The 26,946-nt window shown below is 41.5% G+C and overlaps 1 protein-coding gene across 1 annotated transcript; it reads left to right on the top strand.

The window, feature by feature from the left end:
• Positions 1-498: 498 nt before the first annotated feature.
• On the top strand, positions 499-25,353 carry kcnc4 (potassium voltage-gated channel, Shaw-related subfamily, member 4). Its single transcript, XM_080764136.1, has 4 exons — positions 499-1,814; positions 18,471-19,407; positions 20,715-20,909; positions 23,709-25,353. The coding sequence occupies exons 1-4, from the start codon at positions 1,185-1,187 to the stop codon at positions 23,774-23,776; spliced, it is 1,830 nt and encodes a 609-aa protein (XP_080620262.1). The 5' UTR covers positions 499-1,184; the 3' UTR covers positions 23,777-25,353.
• Positions 25,354-26,946: the final 1,593 nt, after the last annotated feature.

The raw sequence follows: 26,946 nt of genomic DNA, 5'->3' as shown, positions 1-26,946 counted from the left end.
TTGTGGTCCTGTGTATTCAATTAATGGAGAATGATTCAGTCATTTCCTTGGGTTATTTTGTCTTTTCATCACAGAAGCCTCTCTCATCTCAACTATAGCATGTTCATAAAGTTGTTTTTAAATAGATGACCTGGTAGATTCATATAATGTAGGCTAATTATAAATGTTAGTTGATTTCTGAAAACACACTTGGACACACACACACACACACACACACACACACACACACACACACACACACACACACACACACCGTTTCCCCCCCCCTTCTTTGGTTTATTTTTCTATATAGTAATAGTTAAAGGGAGTGGTGAAATATAATGCACCCATGAATGCACCAAAGCCATCAGTGGCCAAAGGGTTAAGAGCCGAGGCTGTTCCATCTGGGTTGAGTCAGGGACTAAAGGGAGGATACTTGTGGAGATGCAACAGATTCTCTGAAGGAAAACAACCCTGCATCTTCCCAGAGAGCTTTTTGACAGGACATTTGATGGAATATTTCATGTCAGTATCGCGCATTTCATTATCTTTGGATCATCTCACAGCTCGTTCTTCTTCGCCTTGTTGGAATGAAATAAAAGTTATGATTAGCTTAATAGGCTATAATTTCTATCCAACTGGATTTTGACACTGCACAAGAAATTGTAGCAGACTTGGAAGGATTAAATGTGAGGGGTGTATTTTCTTCTAGCTCTGTTTTTGTTTTTGCCTCTCTGCAAGGGAAGTAAGACCGTAAGACGAGCAATGCGACCAAACTATACTGAGTTCGCCAAACTGCAATATCCACATAATAGCCTATAGCCCACTAAACTGACTAAAGCAATCGATTTTAGTAATAGCCTATACGTTTTAAATATATAGCATATTTGTTGTAGTATTATCAGAATACAGCGCTTGATAGTTAGCTGTACCCAAAGGCTTTATTTACTCTATGTTGTTGCCAAACACCTGTTCTGTCTGGCGGAGTTGTATTGTAGCGGAACAGGTGGTTTTATTCTAGGCCAATTTTCTCACTGAAGTGGTTGAGGAGTCTCCGAAGCATTATTTGGATAAATGATCCTCACCGGTGACTACCAGGACTGGGCTCTGCAATTACGGCGCACACCCCGTTTCTTTTCTGATACTGGACCGGCGAACAGCAGTCAACAACCCAGAGAATAGACCCGAGAGGTCTCTGAATCTAAATGATAAGCTCGGTGTGTGTTTCGTCGTACCGAGGGCGCAAGTCAGGCAACAAACCTGCATCAAAATCATGTATGAAGGAGGATATCTCCCGGGGGGAGGATTCGGACAAAATCATCATAAATGTCGGTGGCACCCGACACGAAACCTACAAGAGCACCCTCAGAACCTTGCCGGGCACCCGCCTGGCATGGCTGGCCGACCCGGAGACGCAGCAGCTCAACTCAGACACAGACTCCGCTGCGCCCGCAGCAGCAACAGGTGCCAACGAGCACTTTTTCGACAGACATCCCGGTATTTTTGCTTACGTGTTGAACTATTACAGAACTGGCAAGCTCCACTGCCCCGCCGACGTGTGCGGACCCCTTTTTGAGGAGGAGTTGGCATTTTGGGGAATAGATGAGACTGATGTGGAGCCGTGTTGCTGGATGACCTACAGACAGCACAGAGACGCAGAGGAGGCCCTTGACATCTTCGAACCCCCGGATCCAGACGACACGGACGACGACAAAGAGGTGCCCAGGCGGTTCGGCATCGAGGACTGTCCAGACAGGTCGAGAGGCTGCTGCGAAGTTTGGCAACCAAAGATATGGGCCCTGTTTGAGGACCCATACTCATCCAGGGCAGCGAGGGTAAGTTCAAGTCAGTCATATGGTGGTTCTAAAACTTTTACATGTTTACATGTCAATTAAGAATAACCCCCAAAGTAATATGTATTAATGGCCTCAGGGCTAAATACATATAATTAAATGAAAATGTAAAAATGCATTTTCAAATAGCCGATGGATGTATACACACACCCCCTTTGAATGCCATTACCGGTATGCACTGAATGGCACATTTATCACGTTTGGTTAATATAGGCTACTCAGGATTAAAGTGGTTGAACTGATTTTGATGCTATATTAGGCCTAACACATTTTGCTGGGGATCCCCGGCCTATAAGAACCCCTGGGGGTCCTTGGACCCCACTTTGAGAACAATGACTGACTATAGTTCATAACCTGCTAGAGTTCTCAGTAGTTCCTCGAGGTGACATTGCAAAAACAAAGAAGAAAAAAACGTTTAAGCCGTAAAAAGACCCCATTTGATACTATGTGATCTCTGGTAGCTATCCCAATCTAACTGCAAAATCCTCAGTGTTCATTTAAATATGAGAGTGTACAAATTGAACGTCCTGTCGTTCCATTTTTACTTTCTTGTAGTGACAGACCCATACCCATATGTGTTGTGACCCTTTGGTTCGTAACTATTAAACCATCCCCTGAGTAGGATGTTAGTGTGCAATGATGCTGTTATGTTAATGTTTTGGCTATTTTGGCCCAATGTTTCCAGTCGCGTTCTCTTTACACTCACTGAAAAAAGTTGACAAGATAGCAGCCTGAACCCTTGCCTTTGACACTGTTAAATATGTATTGTCCAAATCAGGAAAGACATTTATACTCAGTTATATTGTAGCTATATATTTTAGGTTTTACAAACAGACATTTATGTAAGAAAAGAAAGTGCTTATAATGCACTTTCGACAAATTCCATGGATTCAGAGACTACATATTCAAATGTAAACAAAACTGTTTGCATTGCATTTGGATAAACAGAGTAAAAACTGGACGGAGCGGTTTTTGTAACCATCTGGCGAGATGCTCTTTCACACACATTTAACTGTGTGAGCAATTACAATCTTAAAGTTGACCTTGAGCAGCTCTATGCTGTAGAGTAGACTACTACAGTATAGACTAGAGCTGCTACAGTGTAGTGTCATTCAAGGGTGCCTTGATGGTGGATGGAATGAACCTCATTCACTTTTATAGCCCAACAGATGCATGCCACAGTTTTGGGTTCCATGTCTATCCTGATATTGGAGAGTCACAGACAAGTGAGACAACTGATTACCAATGTTTTGACCAATCTTATCGAAAAGAGCAACATTGAGATTTTATGTATGTACTATTTGAGAACAAAAAAATAGAAATCTCCAAGCCCATAACGTATCGCAGCATGACATGCTGTGAGCTTTTAGATGTTATTTTCGAAAAAACATTAAAAGGCTAAAAAACGGGATACTTCGGCTGCAAAAATGCCAATACTGATCAAAAATGTAAAATAATGGCTGACTGATATATTAGCCAAACCAATACATCGGTCTGGCTGTATTCACTTTACTTAGAATTAGAACCAATTTATAACTTGATCACTCCCCAAACACTATTTAACTTCCAAAATGCTGTACGACGTACAGTACAGATATTTTTCCATTAATGCGAGCTAATCCCAATTCTTAATGTAGCCCTCTCATGTTTCTGTCATAGTAAAGCTGAGCATGGCTTATTACTTTCCCCACTGTACTGGATGCACAAGGATACTTAACCTGTATTGAAGGCAGTGCATTCTCCTTTTGTATTATCATTTTTAAATGTACTGGTGAAGGACCATGCAGTGTTTCAAGAGAGATTGATATGCTGTAGGCCCAGGGTTTGGATTTGATCTACTTCCGAACAGTGAAACTAGTAAATAGATAGCTGACAGTTTAATAGTACTATTTACAAGTCTGGCTTATTAAGAACAATTTAAACAAAATGTTTTTTTGTGGTCTTTGGTTTACGACTGTTGTCCTATTGGGTTTCTCTTCTTCTCAGGGGATATATCAGACAGCTGTGGGCAATTCTGAAGGTTTGCACTATGGCTGTGCAACAAAAGCAGCAGCAGAGAGCTTATTGAAGCAAATGTGAATGAAGGTATCTAGTGTCATTCAACCAGTAGTTGTCAGGTAAATGGCTGCATTGTGATCAAGTGCATTCATTATAGAACAAAATTAGAACGTCATTGAATTCAGACAAAGATACTCATTATAACCGCTTCCAGTATTTGTCCGTTAATGGATTCAAAATTTCCATTTCAGACATTATCCCATTATATTCTTATTTATTTAGTTTCATTTATTGTCCACGTGTGGCAATTAAAAAAAATGTTACGGTTAGCTTTTGGTACTTTGTACCGTCTACCAGAAGGAAGTAGTTCGAACTCCCTGCAGAGTGGATGAGAGGGGTCGTTTGCTATCTTGACAGCTTTTTTACGAAGTACCTCCTTGTAGATACAGCCTAATTGTTTCTAATTGTTTCTGTCTCTTCCCAATGATTTTTGAGGCTAGGTTCTTTATTCGCTGCAGCTTGCTTCTTCCTTTTACATTTAGATTGCCATACCACATTGCCATGTTAAAAGTCAAGATTCCCTCTATCAGGTTTTTATAGACTGTTTCCATGATATGTTTGCTCACTCTAAAGCACCAGTTCTGAAGAGATGACACATGTACTCTGTATGCTTCCTCCCCCGCTGTGTCCCCCTTCTTCAGTAAGGCAACCAGGGCCATATCATCCGCATATTTGAACAAATGAAACATATCTAACTGGAATTCATTTGTATATAAGGAGAAAAGTAAGGGGGATAAGATAGTCCCCTGTGGAGCACTGGTGTTAAGCACAGTGATGTGGGACAGAGTATTATTTACACGGACCTGTTGAGGACAGTCAGAGAGGAAGTCTCTGACAAGATGGATAATACCTCCATTTACCCCTATGTCAATGAGTCTCTGCAGAAGGGTGTGTATCTGCATGCTGTTGAAAGCAGAGGTAAAATCAATAAAAAGGACCCTGGCAAAGTGGGAGGGGACTTGGAGATGCTTTGACAGGGTGTTAAACAGGCTGATAGTTGCATCATCAGTTCCTCTGACTTTTATAAGCAAATTGGAGATGATCTAAGCTGTTAGAAACCATCGCTGTGATTTGTCTGCTAATAACTCTTTCAAAACATTTTCCCAAAATGGAAGTAAGAGCAATGGGCCTGACGTCTTTTAGTTCAGTGGCTCCAGGCTTCTTGGGGAGAGGCACAATACAAGACATTTCCCATAAGTTGGACATTGTTAGAGAGTCAAGCAAATACTGGATCAACACAATACCTTTAAATTCATGAACATTTTCTTTCAACACTCGACCTCTAAGCCTAATGCCATCAGGCCCAGGGGCCGAGTTGGGCTTAATACAGGAAAGGCTAGCTACAATTTCATTTTCACTGAGTGTGATGGGGACATACTCCGGAATGGACATACACACACTATCACGCTCAGCACTGAAGTAATTCTTATCAAAACGGCTGAAAAAGATATTTAGATCATTAGCAAAAGATGGAGAGGGGTGCAACAGGGGGGTACGCTTTTGCTTAGTTTCCCTGCCCATCATCACATTTAAACCTTCCCATGCTTTCTTGGCATTCCCTGAAAAGTATTTGTAATCTATTTTAGCTTGTCTCATCTTTTTTCTCTAACTAACTCAACATTACCATTTTTAAAAGCAAGTTTTTTCACACAAATGCAACCCTTCAGATCACTAGACATCCATAAGTTATTAGGGAATATTTTGACAGATTTAGTTTGCATGATTTTACTTTCATTAAACTAGGTAGGATGTAAACGTGTCTGTCAACGTGTAAATGCATTCTGTATGGCTCTCTCACTGAATGGCAGTATAAACCCTATTTGTACTAATGTTACTGTCAATCTATTCGCTAATATTTATTGTATATACCTGTATCATAGTCCAACTATAACGTATCTAGCATATTTGAAACAACTATTTTTCTATATCATGTACTGTACACATGTGTTTCTAGTCTAACGGCATGTCAAGTGCATTTTGAGTCAAGCCATAGTTCTGATGCACCTGATGCCACATACAGTATATATATTTACATGGGGCAAAATATATTTGCTAATATTTAGTTTATATACACATGTCTAGCATATTTGAAATACAGCATATATTTTGTGTGTAAGTCTCCAATGCGCATTTAATCCACATCTCATCCATGTACTGTACTGTACTGTATGTGTGCTTGATATGCAGTATGTATTCTAAAGGCACGTCAAGTGCATTTTCAGGGACTCACATTACCTCAGAAAGCCTCTGCACCGATTCCAGGTAATATGATTCTTAAAAGCCAAGGGAAAGTTAATCTGTCCATCATTTGCACTACATCCGCTTGTGTATGGCATGTAGTGTAGTATAAAGATCAGAGTTAGTATGTAATGCCTTTACGCTGGAGCCGGCATGTCTCAAGCCATAGTTCAAGATCCTTAGCAAATACTGTGTAACTACATAAGTATCTAGTATATAATTTAAATCAAGAGATTACTGAAAATATTTCATGATGCATTAGATATCTACTGTTTTTGAATAGCCAACGCAAACATCTAAAATGACACAGATGCCTCCACGCCACGGTTTTATGGGTTAAAGTTGAGATGAAATGAAAATATTGAGGACCTGTACGGTAACAATTGCACAAACTAAATTACAAATCAATTTCTTTGTATTCTCATATGAAAATCAATGTATTCCTGTACTTCCTGTACAACAATTTATGAGGTGCTTACGTAGGCTTGAACAAACCAATTTCAACTCTTATCATGACATCCACTCATCAATCGTTTTAATAGTAATTATCCATGTTTGTTGCGACTGTAGGTCGTAGATTACTATGAAAACCTGCAAAGCGAAAACTATAGCTCTCAACAGGCCCGAAAATTAAGGCCCGGCCCTACCTGGGCCCTCATCAAACCCTGTACACTCAAGACACTGCCCCGCTGCCACCCTTAGATCTCCATGGAGCTGACCTGTTCTGACATTCCATATGTTGATCTGACCTCATCAAACCCTGTACACTCAAGATACGCTCCATATATGGCCAGTACAGAATTCAGTCCATTTGTTGATCTGACCCCACCATGCCAAAGCGCCAGTGCTCGCCCAGCAGTCTGCTGTCACCCAGGTGATGCGTGCACGCGACCTCGCCCTTTAGGGGATCAGGGATCTCCATCCCTAATGATGTAACACGAGGCATGACCATGAGTCAACATAGACACAAACAGCCAGGGTTTTCCTTGTGACGGCACCGTCAATACGGAAGGCATAGGCGGCAGACACACTACGCACTACCAATAACCCAACAATACAGTCCGAACATACCCTTGTGGAACGTACAGCAACCATTTTTATATAGAGCTCTACGACATGGCAACAGGTATGAAAAGCTACATTTACTGCAAAGAAAGAAAGAAAGAAAGAATAGGCCTACATTTTCACTAAGCCAGTCACAAACCAATATCAACCACCATGTCAGATCATCAACAACATTTAAGAACAGCGACAAAACACAGCAGATATACTGTAAGTCCACACAAGTCAATTGTTCCAAATTGGAATAATTGACCAAATTGATGGCTGTGACATAGAATCACAGCCATCTTGAGCCATCAGCTAGCCATCAGCTAGCTTGAACTTAAAAGGAAATAGCAAACTCACACATAGCCATAGGATAATTTAAGTGACCAAGAGCCACATACATAGCTGTTCATTCCCTGTTACTTACAACTCACTGTCTTCAATGACAGACACAACTCAACATACAAAAGGTTCACATCAGCATTCAATTCCAGAGCCACCCACAAACAGCCACTGAACATGTTGGGCCACTGGGTCCCAAAATGACAGCAATAGTACAACAGCTTAAATCACATTACACACATCACAGCAGCACAACAAAATGTTCCTACCTTGAGCTGACTTCATCAGTTGTGTAAGAGATGGCCAGGGTCAAACCGCCCTTTCTCTAGTTCATCCCCGGATGAGCCCTCCATCGGCGTCTCCAGTGCGCCATCTCCGTTTAGCACCCACTGTGGCGAATGGCACTGATCATCCCCAACATTGTCACCTCAGACTCATGTCATCTGCTGGACAGATGTACAGAACTTTTAAAAGGCAAACAGTTTGATTTGGTAGGAATTGTGTCCCTTGAGCAGCCATTTCTGCACTGAACAAACTGGATGTTAGAGTCTATACACACCAGGCTGGGGTACAGTATTGGGCTGCAGCGAAGACCAGGGCCTGCGTGGACATTAGCAGTACTGTGGTCCCAAGTACGTTGAGAGGAACACCACAAGCCTCGAGTGCCTGAAAGAAAGAAAGAAAGAAAGAAAGAAAGAAAGAAATTTACACATCACATACTGTACCTGTATAATGTACAGTACCATGTCACAATAACTCACTATCTTTAACAATAGCCACAACACAACATCATACACAATACACAGCCTAGTACAGCGGTGGGCAACTTTAATGATGGAGAGGGACAATATATTTCCACACTCACTCCAGAGGGGCCACAGTACTGTACATATTACTGTCATAGCTAAATTAGCCGATCTACAAGCTCACAACGCGTCTCAATGCGACACGTTTTGAGCTTGTAGATCAGCTATTTTTGCTATATTTGAATTGAAAACCAGATTTTTTTTTGCTATTGGAATCCTGAAAAGTAACCTTTTTATTGAATTTCAAATGCATGTAGTTATAGTTATTGTTATCTTTATGAACTGTTAACATAACTACATTGGACACAAAAGATAAACATTTTAATGCTAGTCATTTAGTACTAGTCATTTAATACTAGTCATGAAGTAATTAAAGCGGGTTTGGAATTGTAAACAGCTGAAATCAATACAGTATATCAGTATTCTGATATTAACATGCGGGCCGCATTAAGTGAAGGTGGGGGCCGCATGTGGCCCCCGGGCCGCCAGTTGCCCACCCCTGCATTAGAGAGAACCCAGGGCATCATGACAAATCTAAAACATAATTTCATACTTGGCAGATAGAGCTACTGTATGTAACTTTCTTAATGAATAAAATCTAATCTTGTCCAAAAGGAATGCACTGTTCAATCTGTATGGTATTGGTATAATGTATGGTATTTTAATACAATATAACTTAAACAATTGGGGTGGTTGTATTTTGTCTCCCTGCTCTTCTAGTGAGACATTTACGGAGATCGGTCATGTCTCACCTAGACACAGGTTCTGACACTAATTTTGACCATGGCAAAGATTCAATTGATCGCCTGAGCAAGCAGGCTCTATGGTAAAAAAGTAAAACGTCAGCACTTGCACAGGAAAACAGGTTCAAGAACCAGGTAGAAGAGGAAAGTTAGCTTTAAGCTCTGCAAACAAAACCTTCTATAAACTTGGCCAGTGCAACATGCTACTAAAGACTCAGTAGCTGTAATTGTTGGGAGAGGATCTCAGCAGTGAGTGATGGTACTCTCATGCCAAGACACAGTGGGAAAAGAGAAAAGCAAATTTTCTCCTAGGCAGATCAAAGAGTAATTTAGCACAGGTAACTGAAATAAAATGTGATGTTTGCCATTTCAGCAAATTGCATTAAGAGTATGCTGAAATGCTTTCAATTAGATTTATATTCTGGTACAAAGATCTTTATTCTATTAATTTATTTGGCCTTTATTTAACCAGGAGAGAAAACCCATTTAGATAAATGTATTTTTCAAGGGAGACCTGGCCACGGCAGGCAGCAGCCTAAAACAAACAGATTCAGATAAACATTACACAGATGCATGTCCAAAATGGGCCCGTAATCAAAGCAATGACGCTCAAAACACTGCCTTCATTTCTTCCATTCTGGATTTAAAAGTATCTTAGCAGGATTCATTAAAAGAAAAAAATCACACCCGTGTGAACTGAGTCTCTCTCTCTCTCTCTCTCTCTCTCTCTCTCTCTCTCTAGCAGGCAACAGAGCAGCACTATCACTCTCTCCGTTTCTGGCACAGCGCCCCTACTGGTACTAATAGTCATATACTGATGCTCAGATACACATAGGCGGGTGGGTTACACGGACATTGCTGGTTGTAAGAGTGGTTGCACCACTCAAAAACAAATATATTCCAGTCAGAGGGGGACAGGATACGTAAACACCCATTTTCCAGTCTCTATAGAGGGTATGGGGAAAAATGTGGAACAGAAAAGGGACTGAGTTATTTTTATATAGGCATCTGTCTGTATTTTTAAATTTATTATCCGTTTTGTCCGTTTCGCCTATTCGAGACCCTGCTGTGAGGACAGGTGTCCTATTTGAGTCCTGCCTCTGTCTTGCAGTATGGAACCATAATGAGAAGTACAGCCTACATATAGAAACCACATATCCAATTTGGTCATTCAAAACAAGTACAAGAATAACAAGGGAAATGTGTTTGTGAGACATTGTTCAGACCACATGCTGGTCGGCTGGCTGTCTCTAGGAGTTCCGAGTACAGTTTGGGGGCGGTCTGAGTTATTTTTTCTCATTATGGAGACAGTAATTTAAGATGACGTCCGGACATGTACTCGTATTACACGTAAAGTAAACGGTACACTAACAAATGTAATAGTACACTAAAACATATGAGACACATGACCAGCAGCTCCATTTAGATCCATGTTCTGAATTAAGAATCTCAACAAGACAGTGGTGTCTAAAAACCTTATTGGCTTATTTTTATATCAAGAAGGCGCAGAAGGCCAAACTGAGTGGCCTTCATGGACTCCAGCTGAGACTGTAATTGGCTGAGACTCAACTCACCAAAAATACATCACAATAAAAGGTATCGCAAAAAATCCACTGCAGTTAGACTTTAAGTGATTAAAGCCGGGAAAAGACAACACAACAGACAATCATCACAATACGATATCAATATCATTGAGGTATTTGGTAAATAAATTAGATTTTGTTTATTGCCCAGTCCTAGGAAAAGGGAAAAGTATAGGGAAAAGTATTATCAGAATATGATGATAAACAGCTGGAGGTGATGACTATTGGAGTCTCCAGCTGCTACAGACTGCTGCCCAGCCTGCAGCCCGTGTAAGTTCCATGCCATGCTGCCTTTTGCTCTTGTTTTACCAGCTGAGCCCTGGCATCTGTCCCCTCTGGGGGCTCTAATCTATTGACAATCTGGCACCTACTTTGGCATGTTGTCCTTTTGGCACCTAAAATGTGGCATATCCTCGACGTATTATGAGTTGAAATTTTCATCTACAGTATATCATTGTACTTTGCAGTTGAAATTGAACATTTGAGCATTGAGCACCTGCCCCTAGTAGCGGGTAAATAAAACATTCGGGCAGGTGGAGTTTGCTTTCAGGTTGAAACCATGAGTTTGAGAAGGCACGCAACCCTCTACAAACACAACACGAGATGTCTGTCTAAACACCTGTACGTGGCCAGAGTGCTCCGTCTTCTGGTCTATGGAATGTAAAATAAGAACACAGTTTACCTATAATGTGCCGTTTTCACTGTTGCTACACTTAAAAATATATAAAAATGTGTGAGTCATATTCATTTCATAGCTATGTAGGTATTTGGTATACAAATTGAGGTATGATTTTTGTCGCATTCTAGCCCCAGAAAGTAAAAATATAATTGTTAAATTGAACAGAAAGTTTAAAATTAACTATCATTTGAATGCACGGTTTACTTTTCGGGCAAGTGGGCATGACCTGTGGGCAAGTAGTACTGCCCGACGGGCAAGTGCCTCTGAGACCTTCACCTTAGTGTCAACCCCTAGACATTTCAATATAGCACAAATGACACCTTTTGGTTTCAGTTATTGGATAATCTACTGATCTCATATTTCATTATTATTCCTTCCTTTATGTATAACAATAAGGGGCTTGATAGTCACAGAAATGAGTGTTAGAGAGCTGAATGTTCCGATATTGTGAATTTGTGATAGTGTTTAACGTATCTGATACTAATCGTAAATGTGGTGGCTCTGCAAGTCTCTGTGCACGTGTTTTGATCCTTGAAGGTCTGAGGAAGGGCTGCGGCCCGAAACATTACCATTCAGTAAAGATATTTTGGGAGCATTAATTGGTGTGCAGATTTTTTCATTTCTTCAGTTTTACTTTTTTTTGATCCAGCACTCAGCCTATAGGTATTGATGTGCGTGTCCTTTTTGACTGTTTATTCAGCCTCCCCTACTACTTGATCCACAAGTTTCGCACGGATTGTCAGTGAGACACAGCAAAACACAGATCCTCGCATGCAAAGACGGACTCCAAGCAACAACCTTTCTTCCATAAGTGTCTGTGAACGAAGATTGTGTGCAGATATTCATCATCTCTGTTTAGTTCTGGGATAAACCGTTTGGTGTTTGAATAAACCAAAGCTTCACAGGGCCTGTTTGGCTCACCTTTAGAGAGAACAACAGAGCTTGTGGTGTCAACCTTTTATTGGGTGCCACTAGACAAACTGTCATACTGGAGTTTAAGAGAGTACTGAAGTCCTGACGTCACTCGTTCATCCTCTGGGTCGCGGAAGGTTTTCTCTATGGAGAATAACAATGGGTCATCTTAAAATCGTCTCATATAATATCTGTGGTCCAAAAAAACGTCTCAGCGATATTGTCAGGAAGGTACGTGGCTCTGTATCGTTTAGTATAGTCACTCACTTGATACAGTCTGTTTCTGGTGACAAATTTTACTAATTCGGCAGCGGTAGCATTTTCTCGCCGTCAGTTGATTATTCATATCCATAGGAGTCTGGCATAATTTGTTTATTAGGAACACAGTTCTTATTTGACGCGATATAAAATAAAATAAAAGTCTATGGGAATTCAGAATGTACTCAGGTAGTAGGATGTGTAAATGACATCAGACTCCGGTGCTCTATACAGTAGCTTTGATGCTGTCCGGGTCAAAGTCTAGAAGACAGTCATGTTCAGTAGTGAGGGAAGAGAAATCCAATTGTCAGCCAGGAACAAATTACCTAGTTAAGTGCATAGCTAATAGTAATGATGACAAACTTTATGATCTGTCGATGTCACTGCTTTGAACAAGGGTCATCCGATGTTCCCAGGGTTCTATTTTTCCAGGGTCCTTTATCCCTCGGCATACCTATTCCTTAATGCGTGACTCGTTTTGTGAGCAACAATGAATTAGATCTGTAGAATAATAATAATAATAATTGTGTTGTGGTTTCTTGGTGTCAAATAATTTTAAAACTGCCGTGAGTAGAGAAACTCTTCACAATATAGAACAATAATGAAGTCATTCATTGTGAATCTATCAGTCGGAAGCAGAGACATTTCACAACCCAGGAGGACTAAGTGGAATATGCTCCTAATCATCATTATCATAATAAAATATGCTGCACTCATACATCTGTGCTTATTGCCAGCGTAAACAATTTCATGCTACAGTGAATAGCTTGATTAGGTGATGAGAAGACCAATGACTTGCACCAAGTTATCCCCTTTTTAAAGACAATTTCTGTTTCAATTATTAGATGATAGCACTATAGATAGAGAATAGATTATATATAGATAGAGAATAGATTATATAATTATGTACACACAGCACATTCCTCATTGTTAATTATTACAATTTACCACATCCTGAGTTGCATTTTAAATCGGGTCATCATCATAAATATGTTGTCAACATACTAAATGGTTTAGCTTCATATTTTTCAGCAGAGCAACAACCTACAGCAGGGGTGTTCAACGATTTTCAGCACAAGGGCCTGCTTCATCTCTGAGAAAGAGATGAAGCAGGGACCCCCACTACATCTTGTATAAAATGCTTTTTCATAGAAATCATCATAGATAGCTTCATAGACTTGTTTGACAGCACTATCATCAGTGTTGTGTTGGATTCATGTTTATATTTTCAGACATTAACCACGTGAACCAAACTTTTTGACCTTTCACTCAGTACTTGTACCTCTTCGTCAACCAACAATAGCCGTTTTGAGCTTGTAGATCTGATATTTTTCTCCTCAGAAAAGGGATGCTAGGGTTCAAGTGGTTAAAAAAATACAAATCCTATTAAGATTTCCCACCCCCCCCCCCCCCCACACACCCCCTGTAGTATCTCTGAGGACCCCCAAGTGGTCCCCGGACACTACAGAATAGTGCACTTTGCAGAAAGGCTGCTCTGAGTCTAGCCTACTGGCTGGCATATTGACATATTCACAAGCATATCATAGGGACGGCTTATTGACCTTTACCATTGATGTTGCATTAACTGACAGGCCAAGTCTCACTTAACGTTTTGACTCCTGTCAGATAGGATCAAAAAATGCTTAATGATGCAACTGGTGTTACACCCCATTTTGAGAAAAAAAAAAAAACAGGATTTTTTTAAATGAATGCCAGGACATTCTTGGGTGTAATTTCAACCACGAACCCCCTACCATCCCTATTCAGGGGTGAAAATTAGGCCAATATAGCCAGAGAGAGACAGACAACACGCAGTGGTGCATGTTTATAGATCCCCAAAGACAAGTAGTATATAGGGTTTAAGTGATTAAAATATCAAGTTTGCTTGACCAAGTTCACCAGTAGACTAGTTATTGCTCATTTCATGATACAGACTCCTTTTTTTGGCAGCATTGCTTCATGTACTTCTGCTGGGCTGTTAGGTGAAAAAACAGAAGCAACAGAAGCAATGGGTAAATCCACAAGTCCAAATGGATGAAAGAGGACTCTTGAGAAGCAGTGCCATTTTTGATTGACTGACTTAGGAATTTGCTGTGATGAGATGCTGGGAGATGGGATTGAAATGGCTGCCTTTGCTCTGCTCTGAAAGAAGGACCACGTCTCAAAATACTCGTTTGTCTGGACTGCCTTCACTATTTGGCACCGGCTGTACATCAGTGGCATTTGTCTGGATAGCTCTTGGGTTGGAAATTATGGGTGAGGAGGACACAATGAAATATATTGAGTGTGTCTTTTTGCATGTGTGCACGGGCATGTGTGCATGTTGTGCACAAGGATCGCATTATATGTTTGAGTGTGTGTTAAAGGAACACCAAAAATATATATTTTAATGACGTTTAGAATATTTAGAACACTTTCCTGGGGGTCTTTGTGTGTAATATGTGGTTTAAGATATTTTAGATTTTAGCAGTGAGCCCAGTGTCTGATGTCATCGACACTGGGCTCACTTCCTTCCTGGACTACAATTCCCATAATTCTTTGGTGCACTGCTCCTCCTTGTGAATTGGGGGAGGGATGTCTTACTGAGACAACATGTAGTCCAGGAAGTAAGTGAGCCCACATATTTTTTGTTCTAAATCTTCTAAACATCATTAACATAGATTTCCCTTTAAGAGAGTGTTGCACATTGTTGAAGTACAATGGCATACCTCTCAAAAGCAGCAACCTCCCACAATTCTTATTTTTTAAGGAAAATGAAAGTTCTTCTTGTATCCTGATCCATGCCTGTGTCGGTCTCATGTAGTCAGACCGACCCTCAAGTCTTAATAACATGTCTCGTTAGATATCTAATTGTCTTGCTACTGCGAGATTATGTGTATGATTGCAACTGTTGAGACGGGGAAAGGGTGATTATTGACTTGCAGTTGCATTTCCTGCCTAGTGCTCACTGCTCTGCTGATAAAAGACAATATCTAGTTCGTTTTTAACCATAAAATGGGAAAGCATGAACAAATCAAAATGCCTTTTACCGTACATGGTTAGGACTTCAGCTTAATCTACGGAGACAATACTGTTCTCACTGTGCTGACCAGCTCACAGTGGCTTGCCTACAGTAGTAACTGAAATACTCACACACACACACACACACACACACACACACACACGCACGCACACACACACACACACACACACACACACACACACACACACACACACACACACACACACACACACACAAGATCTTTTTGAGTGGTGCAACCACTCCAAGGAACAGCAATGTCCGTGTTCACCTATGTGTTGTTCACCTATGTGTCCGTGTGACGTTAATGAGCACCAGTATGACTATTAGTACCAGTAGGGGCGCTGTTGTGCCAGAAACAGCGAGAGAGAGAGTGCTGCACTGTTGCTTGCTAATGAGAGAGAGAGAGGGGGGGGGGGGGGGTGAGTTGCACCACTCAGTTCACACAGGTGTGATTTTTTATATATATCTCGATTTCCCTTTTGGCGAGCACCCCTGTCCATAAAATACCCATTTTGGTGGACATAAAAGCAGTTATCTAATTTTGACCATTACATAGAATGTGACCTTGACATTTGACCATTTGTTCCCACCAAGTTTCAGAAAAATGTCACAAAATTTTGACCTTGACCTTTTGCACCGAACATTTTTACATAAATATGACGCAGCATTCTTATAATTCTCCTATGAACATGATACAACCATCTGCTTTCAAGTCATTTTGTTCACAGCCAGACTGGCAAGACAGAAAGACAGACAAGTAATTGTGTCCATGTCTAGTGAAATAATGACATTTGCCACACAGTGAGCCTTTCTGCTACGATGTAATCCAGGGTAACAGTGTCCATGCAACAAGGGAAACTATGTAGTTCCTCTTGGGAAAGGACCATCCATCGCCACTCCGGGGATTTCTGTGGTCCTCTTGGGACAGGGCCAGTGCTGCTAGGCTTGTCCCAAGGCGGATTCCTTGTTTTCACAGTAGCCTTGTGGGCTGGTACACTGGGTGGGTGGGGGAACATTATAGCTGAAAACCAGCTCCATTAGACTTGGAGAAGATTTTTAAGGGAGCTAGCTGCACATGCAATCCATTAGGTCACAATATTTACAGATTTGACAGATATTTGAATATTCACGCGAATAGTATACAGTATGTGCCATAAAATCTGCCCTCCCTGAAAGATTTGGCGGGAGCCATCACTGATACAGTACTATGAGCACATTGTAGTCATGGACTGCACACGGTTACATGACCAGCACATTGGCCATTACTTTATCACTGCATCCAATTACACACAGCAACATGTTGGACATTCTATACTTAATCGTAGACCCAAACACTATTCTGCTGAGTGATTTGTGGGAGGCCTGACAGAATACAATGACTGATAAGTGGTACTGGTACAGTACATATTTATCCAGCTGGGAGATGAGCAGAGTTGGAGAGTCATTACAATATATATCCGGGCTATAAGTAAACACTAGTGATCATTTATTAGTTGGAACACAATGTGAACACAAACACAGAGCGACGTGGCCATTGTTCAGGATCAGGTGAATGCTATTAGTGGCCTTCATCTTTCAGGATGAAGAGGAAATAAAACGGCCAGGTGATTTCACTCAGTTGATATTAGTTTTACAATAATCAAACTAATCAATGTATTTGATTATAAAATAATTGATAATATTATGACATAATTGCTTAATAATTGTCAGTCTGTGTCATCAATCTCTGAGTGTATCTACATACGGCAGTGGTTTTCAACCAGTGGTCCGGGGACCACCAGTGGTCCTTGCGGGCGTTCTAGGTGGTCCCCAGCTAAATAATGAAGAGTTGGTAACCAAATGGACCCTTAAAAAGAAGTCTACACAATTGCCTGTTATCTCTCCTATGGTACATCAATACAGCATGAAATTATTCTTTGGCCCGAGAGCCTTTGGTCTGAGAGGCTAAACCTCATCAAATGGTGGTCCATGGCTCAAATGCCAAATAAATAATGGGCCTCGATATGAAAAGCGTTGAAAACCTGTGACAGCATCCGTCCCAGTGTGGTTGTCATGGGTACTTGCGCTCTGGTCGTCTTCTCTCCCATCCTCCCTCTTCCCCTACACATATGCCTGTGTTTGATTTATGAGGAGTTGAAGACCAAGACCAAAAAAGATGTACAAGCTTGAAAATAGTCTATTTTTAGACGTGGTTAACACAATCAGCCGGGATTTCTTTCAAAATAGAAGCTTGGGGTGCCGGGAAGATATGGCCGGTGGCCGCTTTTACTCTGTAAGCTCCCGCGCTTCCGTTCCGGAAAAAAACCGAGAGACATATTTTTGCTTGCTTACCTCGCTAAGATTCCGATAAAAGTAGCTGATGATCTGAGTTCCCTAGATTAGGAGATACAAGGGATTCTTTCTGCAGCGGTAAACATGGAAGTGAACGGGACCGCGGATAAGCGAAGAACAAGGAGTAGGAGAAAGAATATTTTTCTCTCGTTTGATATCAATGAAAATGCGCTAGGTCCTAGCAACGGTCTGAACCAGTTAATCACACACATTGATTGTGTCAATTAAAAACAATTACATTTTAAAGTTACAGCCCTATTTAAGACAACGTTTTTACCTTTAAAAGTCAATGCCTTCTGCCGGTGTCGTGTGAATGCAACCCCCTGCTGTCTTGTTTGAATGGTAGAATGCCGGATGACTGAAACTAATGGAATCGCTTTTTGTCTCACAGCATGATTCAATCTGTGTGTGCTGTGCATAGCTATAATTGATTCGAAACAGGGCTATTTTCGCTGAGAATACTTGTCCCTGCTTTCTTATACAGTAGATAAATTGTTTGCTAGGATGGAATCAAATGGATGTCTCATACTAATCTGTATTCTGTAATACTATTGATACTATCGGCTGCTCATCTTGATGCTTCAATTAGCTTTTTTCTTTTGTGATCCGTCTCCTTCAGGGAGTAGCCTTTGCCTCGCTCTTCTTCATTCTGGTGTCCATCACCACCTTCTGTCTGGAGACCCACGAGGCCTTCAATGACGTGCTCAACCGGACCGAGCTGGTCGTGGAGGGCAACGTCACCAGGGAAGTGGAGCAGTGGGAGGTGGTGACCAAGCCAGTCCTCACGCAGGTTGAAGGCATCTGCGTCGTCTGGTTCACGTTTGAATTCCTGGTGCGCATCGTCTGCTGCCCAGACAAGGTTGTCTTTGTCAAAAACATGCTAAACATCATCGACTTTGTGGCCATTCTGCCGTTCTACCTGGAAATGGGCCTGAGCGGCCTGTCGTCCAAAGCGGCCAACAACGTGCTGGGCTTCCTGCGCGTGGTCCGGTTTGTCCGGATCCTCCGGATCTTCAAGTTGACTCGACACTTTGTGGGGCTGCGCGTGCTGGGCCACACGCTGAGGGCCAGCGTCAACGAGTTCCTCCTGCTCATCATCTTCCTGGCCCTCGGCGTCCTCATCTTTGCCACCATGATCTACTACGCCGAGCGCATCGGGGCCGACCCCGACGACCCCACGGCCGCCATGCACACACACTTCAAGAACATCCCCATCAGCTTCTGGTGGGCAGTGGTCACCATGACGACCCTGGGCTACGGAGACATGTACCCTCAGACCTGGCTGGGCATGATGGTGGGGGCGCTGTGCGCGCTGGCCGGGGTGCTGACCATCGCCATGCCCGTCCCTGTTATAGTCAACAACTTTGGGATGTACTACTCCTTGGCCATGGCCAAGCAGAAGTTACCCAAGAAGAAGAAGAAGCACAACCCCAACCCAGATCCTCCCACTGACTCTGCGTCCTTTGCCAAGTCAGACACCAACTCTCCAAGGAACAGCACACAGAGTGACACTTGTCCACTGGCTACAGAAGAGAGCATCGGCAGAAACCGCTCAGGTTATATCATCTATTCTCAACCATTCTCAGTATATAATGTATACATTTGATTTGACATGATTCTTATACAATAAATGCTCTAAATCTCCAAGCATACTTATGCATTAGAATCTGCTTATAACACTGCATATTTAGTTATAAGAACTAATATATTCATAATGCTTTCCAACAATAATCGTAAAACATTGTAAAGCATTCTTTAATGACTAATAAGGTCAAGTATAAATGCAACGTAATCGGCATAGCACCATTATAATTACAGGTATAAGCAAAAGTACTCATGCACATCAGAACACATTATCAAGCCTTATTTATATTAACTCATAACTTCATAATGTCTGTCTGTCTGTTTGTGTATTGGGCCAATCATTGGCGTGAAACTTGGCATGCACACGACACTCCCAGTAGGCCAAGGAAGAACCTTTTCAAAGCAGCCTCGTGGTGGCTTATAATTCTTGAACCATGGGTTGTACAATCAAAAAGAATATATATATTTTGGGCCGGGCCGGCCAAGCGGTCCGGGCACCTAGACTGGTAATACCAGCCTGACGGCGTGTCGCGGGTTCAAGTCCCGATCTCGACAACCGTTGCTGCGTGTCTTCCCCCATCTCTATCAATAAAGGCAAAAAATGTATGTGTGTGTGTATATACACACACACACACACACACACAGTATAAAAAATATATTTTTTTTAAATATATTCACCATTGACTAGTTAGTCACTAGTTAGTTCAACATTCAATTGAATGTTGAACATTTCAATTGACAATTGAAATATTCTGTTTATGTATGGCTAACAGCTGTGCATGTATTGACACCGCTATAGTCCTATTATTATATTGGTTATATTTTAAAACATATATTAAAACATACATGACAAACCTGTACACACAGTGCTAGATGTGAGTTAATATCCCCAATAGCCCCTTTGACTGTTCCATTATTAAATGTAATATTTCAGCATAAAAGTATGTACTTCGGTGGCCTACTAGCAGTGTGCAAAAGACATTTGGCGCTGATGGGTCCAGCAGCTTGCGAGATTATCTCTGTTCAGTGTGGACACACAGACAGAGACAATCCCTCTTCTAGAACAGCATCTTGTACCTCCTGAGGGGTTTAGTCGTAAAGCACACCATGATGTAATTACTGCATCCAAAGATCTAAAATCGCATTTCACAGGCATTGGAAAAATTGTTGTTTTCGTGCAATATGCCTCTGTGTTTCCCTGGGCCGTGGTGGTGATTATGGTGGTCTCAGTAAATAAAAGGCTTTGACATTTACACATGTGTTACTCTCCTCCTATCAGACTCCAAACAGAACGGGGACGCCAACGTGGCTCTTTCAGAGGAGGAGGTCTGCAGCCTGACGCAGCCACTGTCCCCCAGCGACAAATGGTCCCTGCGTTGTTCCAGAGGACGCGACAAGGCTAAGAAAGAGGCCACCTGCTTCCTGCTAACCTCTGGGGATTTCTCTTGTCCCGGAGAGCCCACCATACGCACTGGTAGGTTATATAAATATCAATACATAGATTTCACACTGGCAGGGTAAAATGACATTACTATACACAAGCGACTACTCAATGCCAAAAGACTGTTAGAGGCTGCTTATCAATAACTAGAGGGGAAAAAACAACCCACTTTTCCTGAAACGTTTATCAACTCTCCCACAGACCCCCAGGTGACTGGAGGACACCGTTTTAAGTCATGATTCATTGAACAGTTCAAAGGGAAATCAATTACAGAGCTTTGTAGAACTAATTATGTCATCTATCTGTCTGTGTGCTCTCAGGGACCAAGCTTTTGTTCCGTCATTTCTTCAAAGGATATATTCCCAGGTAATGTGGTTCCATGAAACACTGAAACTGAGTGTGTCGCTTAAACGTGTTTACAAATAAATATGCTAATCTTGTCTGCACACTCTCTACTACATACGACTATGAAGTTCATGCTAGGGTTCATTGCAGTGAACGGTACGAGACACACGTTGACAGGCTGTCACTCATAGTCATAACCTCAGTCAGACATGTCCAATTTATTGCATTTGTTGCTGTGTGAACTAGTGTCGACGCAGCTGGTGTGAATTAGAGTTTGGCGTAACAGTTCGGCAATGCTCCCACTAATTAATTTCAGTTTGTTGTCATCCTTCCATCACTCTCTGCCTGGATGGCCAGTTGGATATCTGATCTCAGCTCACCGAACTCCCCAAATGCCCCTTGAGAGAAGTGACTCTATATTTGGCAGTGATGGATTCAATTCTCACATCCTGAGAGCAATCTCACCCCTTTTAAAGAGCCTGACTCTTACCCACAGAACTACACATAACGATTTACTGTTTACCCAGCGTGTAACACATTCCCATGATGCAACTTCTTTGCTCATTATTACACCAGTGTCAAGAAAGAAAAAGGAAAAAAAAACATAAAATGGGGCACTTAGTGAGTTCCTGGCGAGGGTATCACATTATGTCACTTAAAAGCCTCGATGGTCCCATAATGTGTTGAGTGTGTATGTTAATGGCATGTCATCATACCCTGTTAAAAACTTGCAAAAAGAGTGTTGTGATTGGTGGTAATGGCTAGGGCCTGAGAAGACAGGTAATTCCCCTTGGCAGTCCAGAGACCGATTGACCCTGATGGCAATCAATACATACAGAGTAGCTGAATGGCTCTAAACTGACAGCACAGGGTTGCACGAGTGAAAGTAAACCGTGGATGCAAAATTAAGCAATAACAAAAGGATGCGATATATGCCACTCTGTCATAGAACTAGCAATGCAAAAATGATCCCACCTTCCATTTAGCACACACACTGTACACACGCGTGTAGCCAGATGCATGCATGCAGGCAGACATGCATAGTAACATACAGTGTACCAACTGGAGAGCATCATTGCTGATTACTGTTCCACTCACACAACAACACAAATGAAGCATGGGATCAGCAGTGGCTAACAATTGTGGGCGTTATGTACGATACGAACAAATTACATGGTCAGTTTATGGCATTTCCAGGCCAGCTCTCTACTGATCCCAGAGACAAAAGCACAGGAAATCTGAGCAACGCCAGATGACCTCAGAAGTAATCAGAGAGAGACAGACAGACAGACAGACAGACAGACAGACAGACAGACAGACAGACAGACAGAGAGAGGCAGAGAGAGGCAGAGAGAGGCAGAGGGGAGGTGTAATTCAATCCTGAGCCTTGTGTCTGGTGAATATGTGGATAATGACATCCCAGTCTATTACAGGAGAATATCACACATACACAATGCATTTTCATGCACATTAACTGGGATTGGGTAGTGGCGAGGCATTATTGAATAACAATATTAAAGCGTTTAATTCCATCAGAATTCACTGCAAAATCTAAATAATTTGTTTCGAAAAATGGAAGTGGCTGTTCAAGGCATTGCACTCACAAATGTCTTGAATTGGGATCCCTGGAAATTGATTAGTTCACCACACAATGGCTCTGCTCACTGGATTGTGCCCATAGGGATGGGTTGGGTTCAGGCCAATTCCAGGATGTAGGATATATGAGGAGGGAAATATGACAGGAGGGGGGAATGGGTAGATGCACACAGCATCTCTGAAAATGCTTAGATGTTTATCAGACTCTGGTGAAACCAAGCCGTTCCTCTGGTAGAAGCACACATATTGATGGCGGCGTTGAGATGCCAAATGTTGTGACAAGCTGCCTGTTAAATACTGCATAAAGCCACTAGTTATACTGTATGAATTATATTAGATACATAATACTGTACAATGCCTCCTTTATTTCTAAAGCAGGTTCTCCCTCCCAGGCTCCCACTGATGTAACAACTGCCTATTCACTACATTGAGTGTCTAATAATTCACAAAACAGCAAATCTATGGAGATGCAGAGACTGTCTTATGAACACAGGGATGGGCCGCTACAGTACATTCCCAAAGGACTCCTTCAGATAATTGCCACTAATTGGCCTCCATTAGCAGCATGGTTGGTCACAGTTAAAGGCTTCTGCTCATCTCTGTGCAGTTATGATCTTCCATTCATTCTTCCAGAGGTTTGAAGCCATTCATAGTTTTTTGACACAGTGTCAGGGTAAAGCCTGTCCTCATTTTGAAGAGCAGCGTCATAAAGCTGTCCTTCCAACATGTGGTCAGAACTGTTTGCTTGACGGTCAAGGGCAAAATGAAATTCGGGCCCCAGTGCTAACGAGGCTGAGAACCACCAAGCTGGTTAACACAGAGGACTTTTCCACGTATCATACAACACTGTTTGATCTGGTTTCTTCCGTTCTGTGTGTTTCCTCTCAACAGAGAGCTGCAAGGACCTCCTCACTGCCACAGGAAACTACACTCAGCCAGAGGTCACCACTCTAACCTGAATGCGATTAGCTACAACAAACTAAACAGAATGTTAAACTGACTGAATGACTGGCTTGGAGATGGAGCTCTGAACCACTCTAGTTGGAATGAATGAACTACAGACCAGGCCTTTGTTTATTCAGGAGAATACATAATGTGTCATAATAACACCCCAACAATGTGTTGTTGAATATCGTTCTGCTCAGCTGCCTCTTGATACATATACACACCTACAGCATATGTTTTAAAAACATTTAGCATGTTACTGCATGACACAGCATTTTATGATCATGTACTGTACCTTGAAAATGACTAACATCCATATGCTTATCATTTAGGGACATGCATCACAACATTTTGTCAGGAGTTTTAATCACCTGTCAATATTTTTTAATTATGAGATATTGCTACAATATCATGCGCATTTGTGAACGAGGTTTTACTATGTACGCAAAATAAACAAACAAATAAATGTTAAAGTGTACAGGATGGCAAAATGTAGTTCTTTTTGGAACTCTGAAAATGCTAACTTTGATGTCAGTAAAATTCACCTCTTTAACCATAAATGTTCTAAATGTTGACTAAAAATGCCAGTTATGTTATATGGCACTGTACCGTAAAGACGTTACTGTGAACTAGATTAGAAACTTAAAGTTGTTATTCATTCAAAGATGTCTCCTAGTTAAACGGATCCACAAAATGGCATGCCCGATTAATGTGTGTTTTGATTCAAAACCAAACAGGTTGGCTTCTGCCTTCCATCATGTCAGAGGTATTCAACACAGACCACAGGGACAACAGACATTAATCTACATGTTATGAATGCCACCCAGGCAACACAATCATGTCTGTGGCCGTTTCTACAAGAGGGATGTTTTTGTCTTTCAACAACATAAGATCTATATACCATCGATGCATCATACCTGGTTGATAAGGGTCCAAATGTAAGCTGTTATTACAGTAGATAATATGGTAGATTTTCGTTACCATCATTACATTAGTGAACATGTACTGTAGTAAGGATGCATTCTGTGTGGCATCGGTTCCAGTTTTGTGCCTAATGTTCAGTAATGGAGCTTATGTGTGCAGCTATGTACTTGTTTTGTTTGTTGAACTGTTTTGTCAGTTGTGTTACGTACAAGCCATTTTACAGTACATGTTTCTACAAAAGTACTGTGGTTTATTTCACTGGTGACTTAATACGTATAATCCTCATGGTCTGCCATAGTTGCCTTATGTTCTGATAAACCAAGGGAAAATCAATTATCTCTATTAGACTTCAGCCCCATTTTTAATGCTGACAAAAGTCTTTAAAAGGAAAGCACAGTTGTATGTAGCAAAATAAAATATATTCAATGATTGACAAGAAAACCGGAGAGAGACATTCTGGAATATATTTATAATCAATCAATGGTGGAATGGTAAATTGTTCACTATTGTTTATTTTGGACAAAGGGGGAGGAGGCTGTGGGCCATAACCAGATCTCCTGGTTATGGGTCAAGTGATTGTATTGGAGGTCTTGGATTGAATCCCTGTCAAGCTGTCAGATGTTGTTTATCCGGTGCAAAGCACTGGATATCTTGTACCATGTAACGTCGGCACGTGTTTCTATGCAGGAATACAAATAAAATCAGATTTTCCCCTTAGGTGGCGATTCAAAGTGTATTATTGTATGTTCTAAAGCCACATATTTTACATTCATGTAATGAATGTTTCACCTTATTTGTACATTTCCATGTCATTCAAATGTTCACCTATTATGCCGTGCGCAGAATCTAGGGTTCATGTGGTTAGTTATACACAATCTGTAACACTGAGTTTTCTTTTTTTTTGCTGCAACAAATTCAATTAACACTCGGGAGTCGGGATTGCACTGTGCACGTCTATTTAAAGAGAGAAAGCCCAACTATAGTGTGGTTGATCATGGCAATGTTCCAGAGTGGTGTAAGAAGGGAAATTGCAGTCATGCCCAATGCCTCTGCTCTCCCCCCGTGTCTGCATGATTATGTACTGAAGGTGTTGAGATGGAACACAACGTGTCTCCATGGAGATTTGGGACTGCGGGCAACGCTAATTACTGCTCAGCTGTCTCTGTATTTGACATGCAATGCATGCAGAAACACTCTCACACCGACACTTCAGATGAGCACACTCTCACCCACCCCCCCCCCCCCCCACACACACACACACACACACACACACACAGATTCAATATGACTCATGCCACATGGCACAAACATACGCACAATTAAATGTCACCACACACACACATCACACATAGGACACCAGTGCATGATGAACACTCTTGCGCACGCATGTACACGCACGCGCACTCACACAAAAACGCACTTTGTCTCATGGTAAGAATATAATTATTGCGAATGTTTTGATGTTCAGTGATGACGTATAGAGTGCACAGTGGGGACAGCAGGGATTAGACGACATCAGTCTGCCATTTTAGCCAGTACTCGTAGCACTTGCCGTAGCACTTGTCCTAGCCTCGACAGCCTTACAGGCGTATGCAAAGACTCAACTTAGATAGCATGTAATTTAGATATCATTTTATATAGATAGTAGTACAGTATACTCGTCTCATAGCTCTATTGTACAGGTTTTCTACTGTTAAGACAGATGCTAGGTTCTGAGCTTCCTTATGATTCTTGATGACTATGTTTTTGTATTTAATGTAACAATGTGTTGTTCTTGCTTACTGTAAGTCGCTCTGGACTAAAAGCTAAATGCCTAAATTGTACTTTCATACTAAAAACGTATTTTACTTCTCATTTTTACACCCCACATTGCCTCCAATGAGTCAGTCGGTGTGAGCTTGCCACCATTGGTGTGTGTGTGTGTGTGTGTGTGTGTGTGTGTGTGTGTAGTATGTGGGAAGTGAGGACGCTGGTGTTGACTGTTCGCCGCTTCACCTCCCAATGTATGAATGAATGAAGCATTTTAAAGCTTTGAGTACTTGTCATTAAGGACACTTCGACATGTGGACAGGAGGAGTGGGGATTCGAACCACCGACCCACGGATCATTGGACGACCTGCTCTACCTCCTGAGCCACAGCCTCCCCTAATAAGAATTGAATACACTGAATATTAAATACGAAGCAACTGAAAAACACGTTATTTCAATGGTAGTGGATGGAGAGAAAGATTTTTTGTCCAAAAGAAACAAGCAACCAATG

This window comes from Protomyctophum bolini (assembly GCF_963924005.1).
Source record: "Protomyctophum bolini genome assembly, chromosome: 5".
Lineage (NCBI taxonomy): Eukaryota > Metazoa > Chordata > Actinopteri > Myctophiformes > Myctophidae > Protomyctophum > Protomyctophum bolini.
The sequence above is the reverse complement of the archived record's forward strand: the minus strand, read 5'-3'. Positions and strand labels throughout refer to the sequence as shown.

Excerpts from the sequence above, each read along its gene's own strand:
- kcnc4 (XM_080764136.1), top strand. The coding sequence starts at position 1,185 with ATGATAAGCTCGGTGTGTGTTTCGTCGTACCGAGGGCGCAAGTCAGGC. Across the intron at positions 1,815-18,470 it reads ACTCATCCAGGGCAGCGAGG|GGAGTAGCCTTTGCCTCGCT; the intron begins GTAAGTTCAAGT and ends CGTCTCCTTCAG. Across the intron at positions 20,910-23,708 it reads AGAGCCCACCATACGCACTG|AGAGCTGCAAGGACCTCCTC; the intron begins GTAGGTTATATA and ends TCCTCTCAACAG.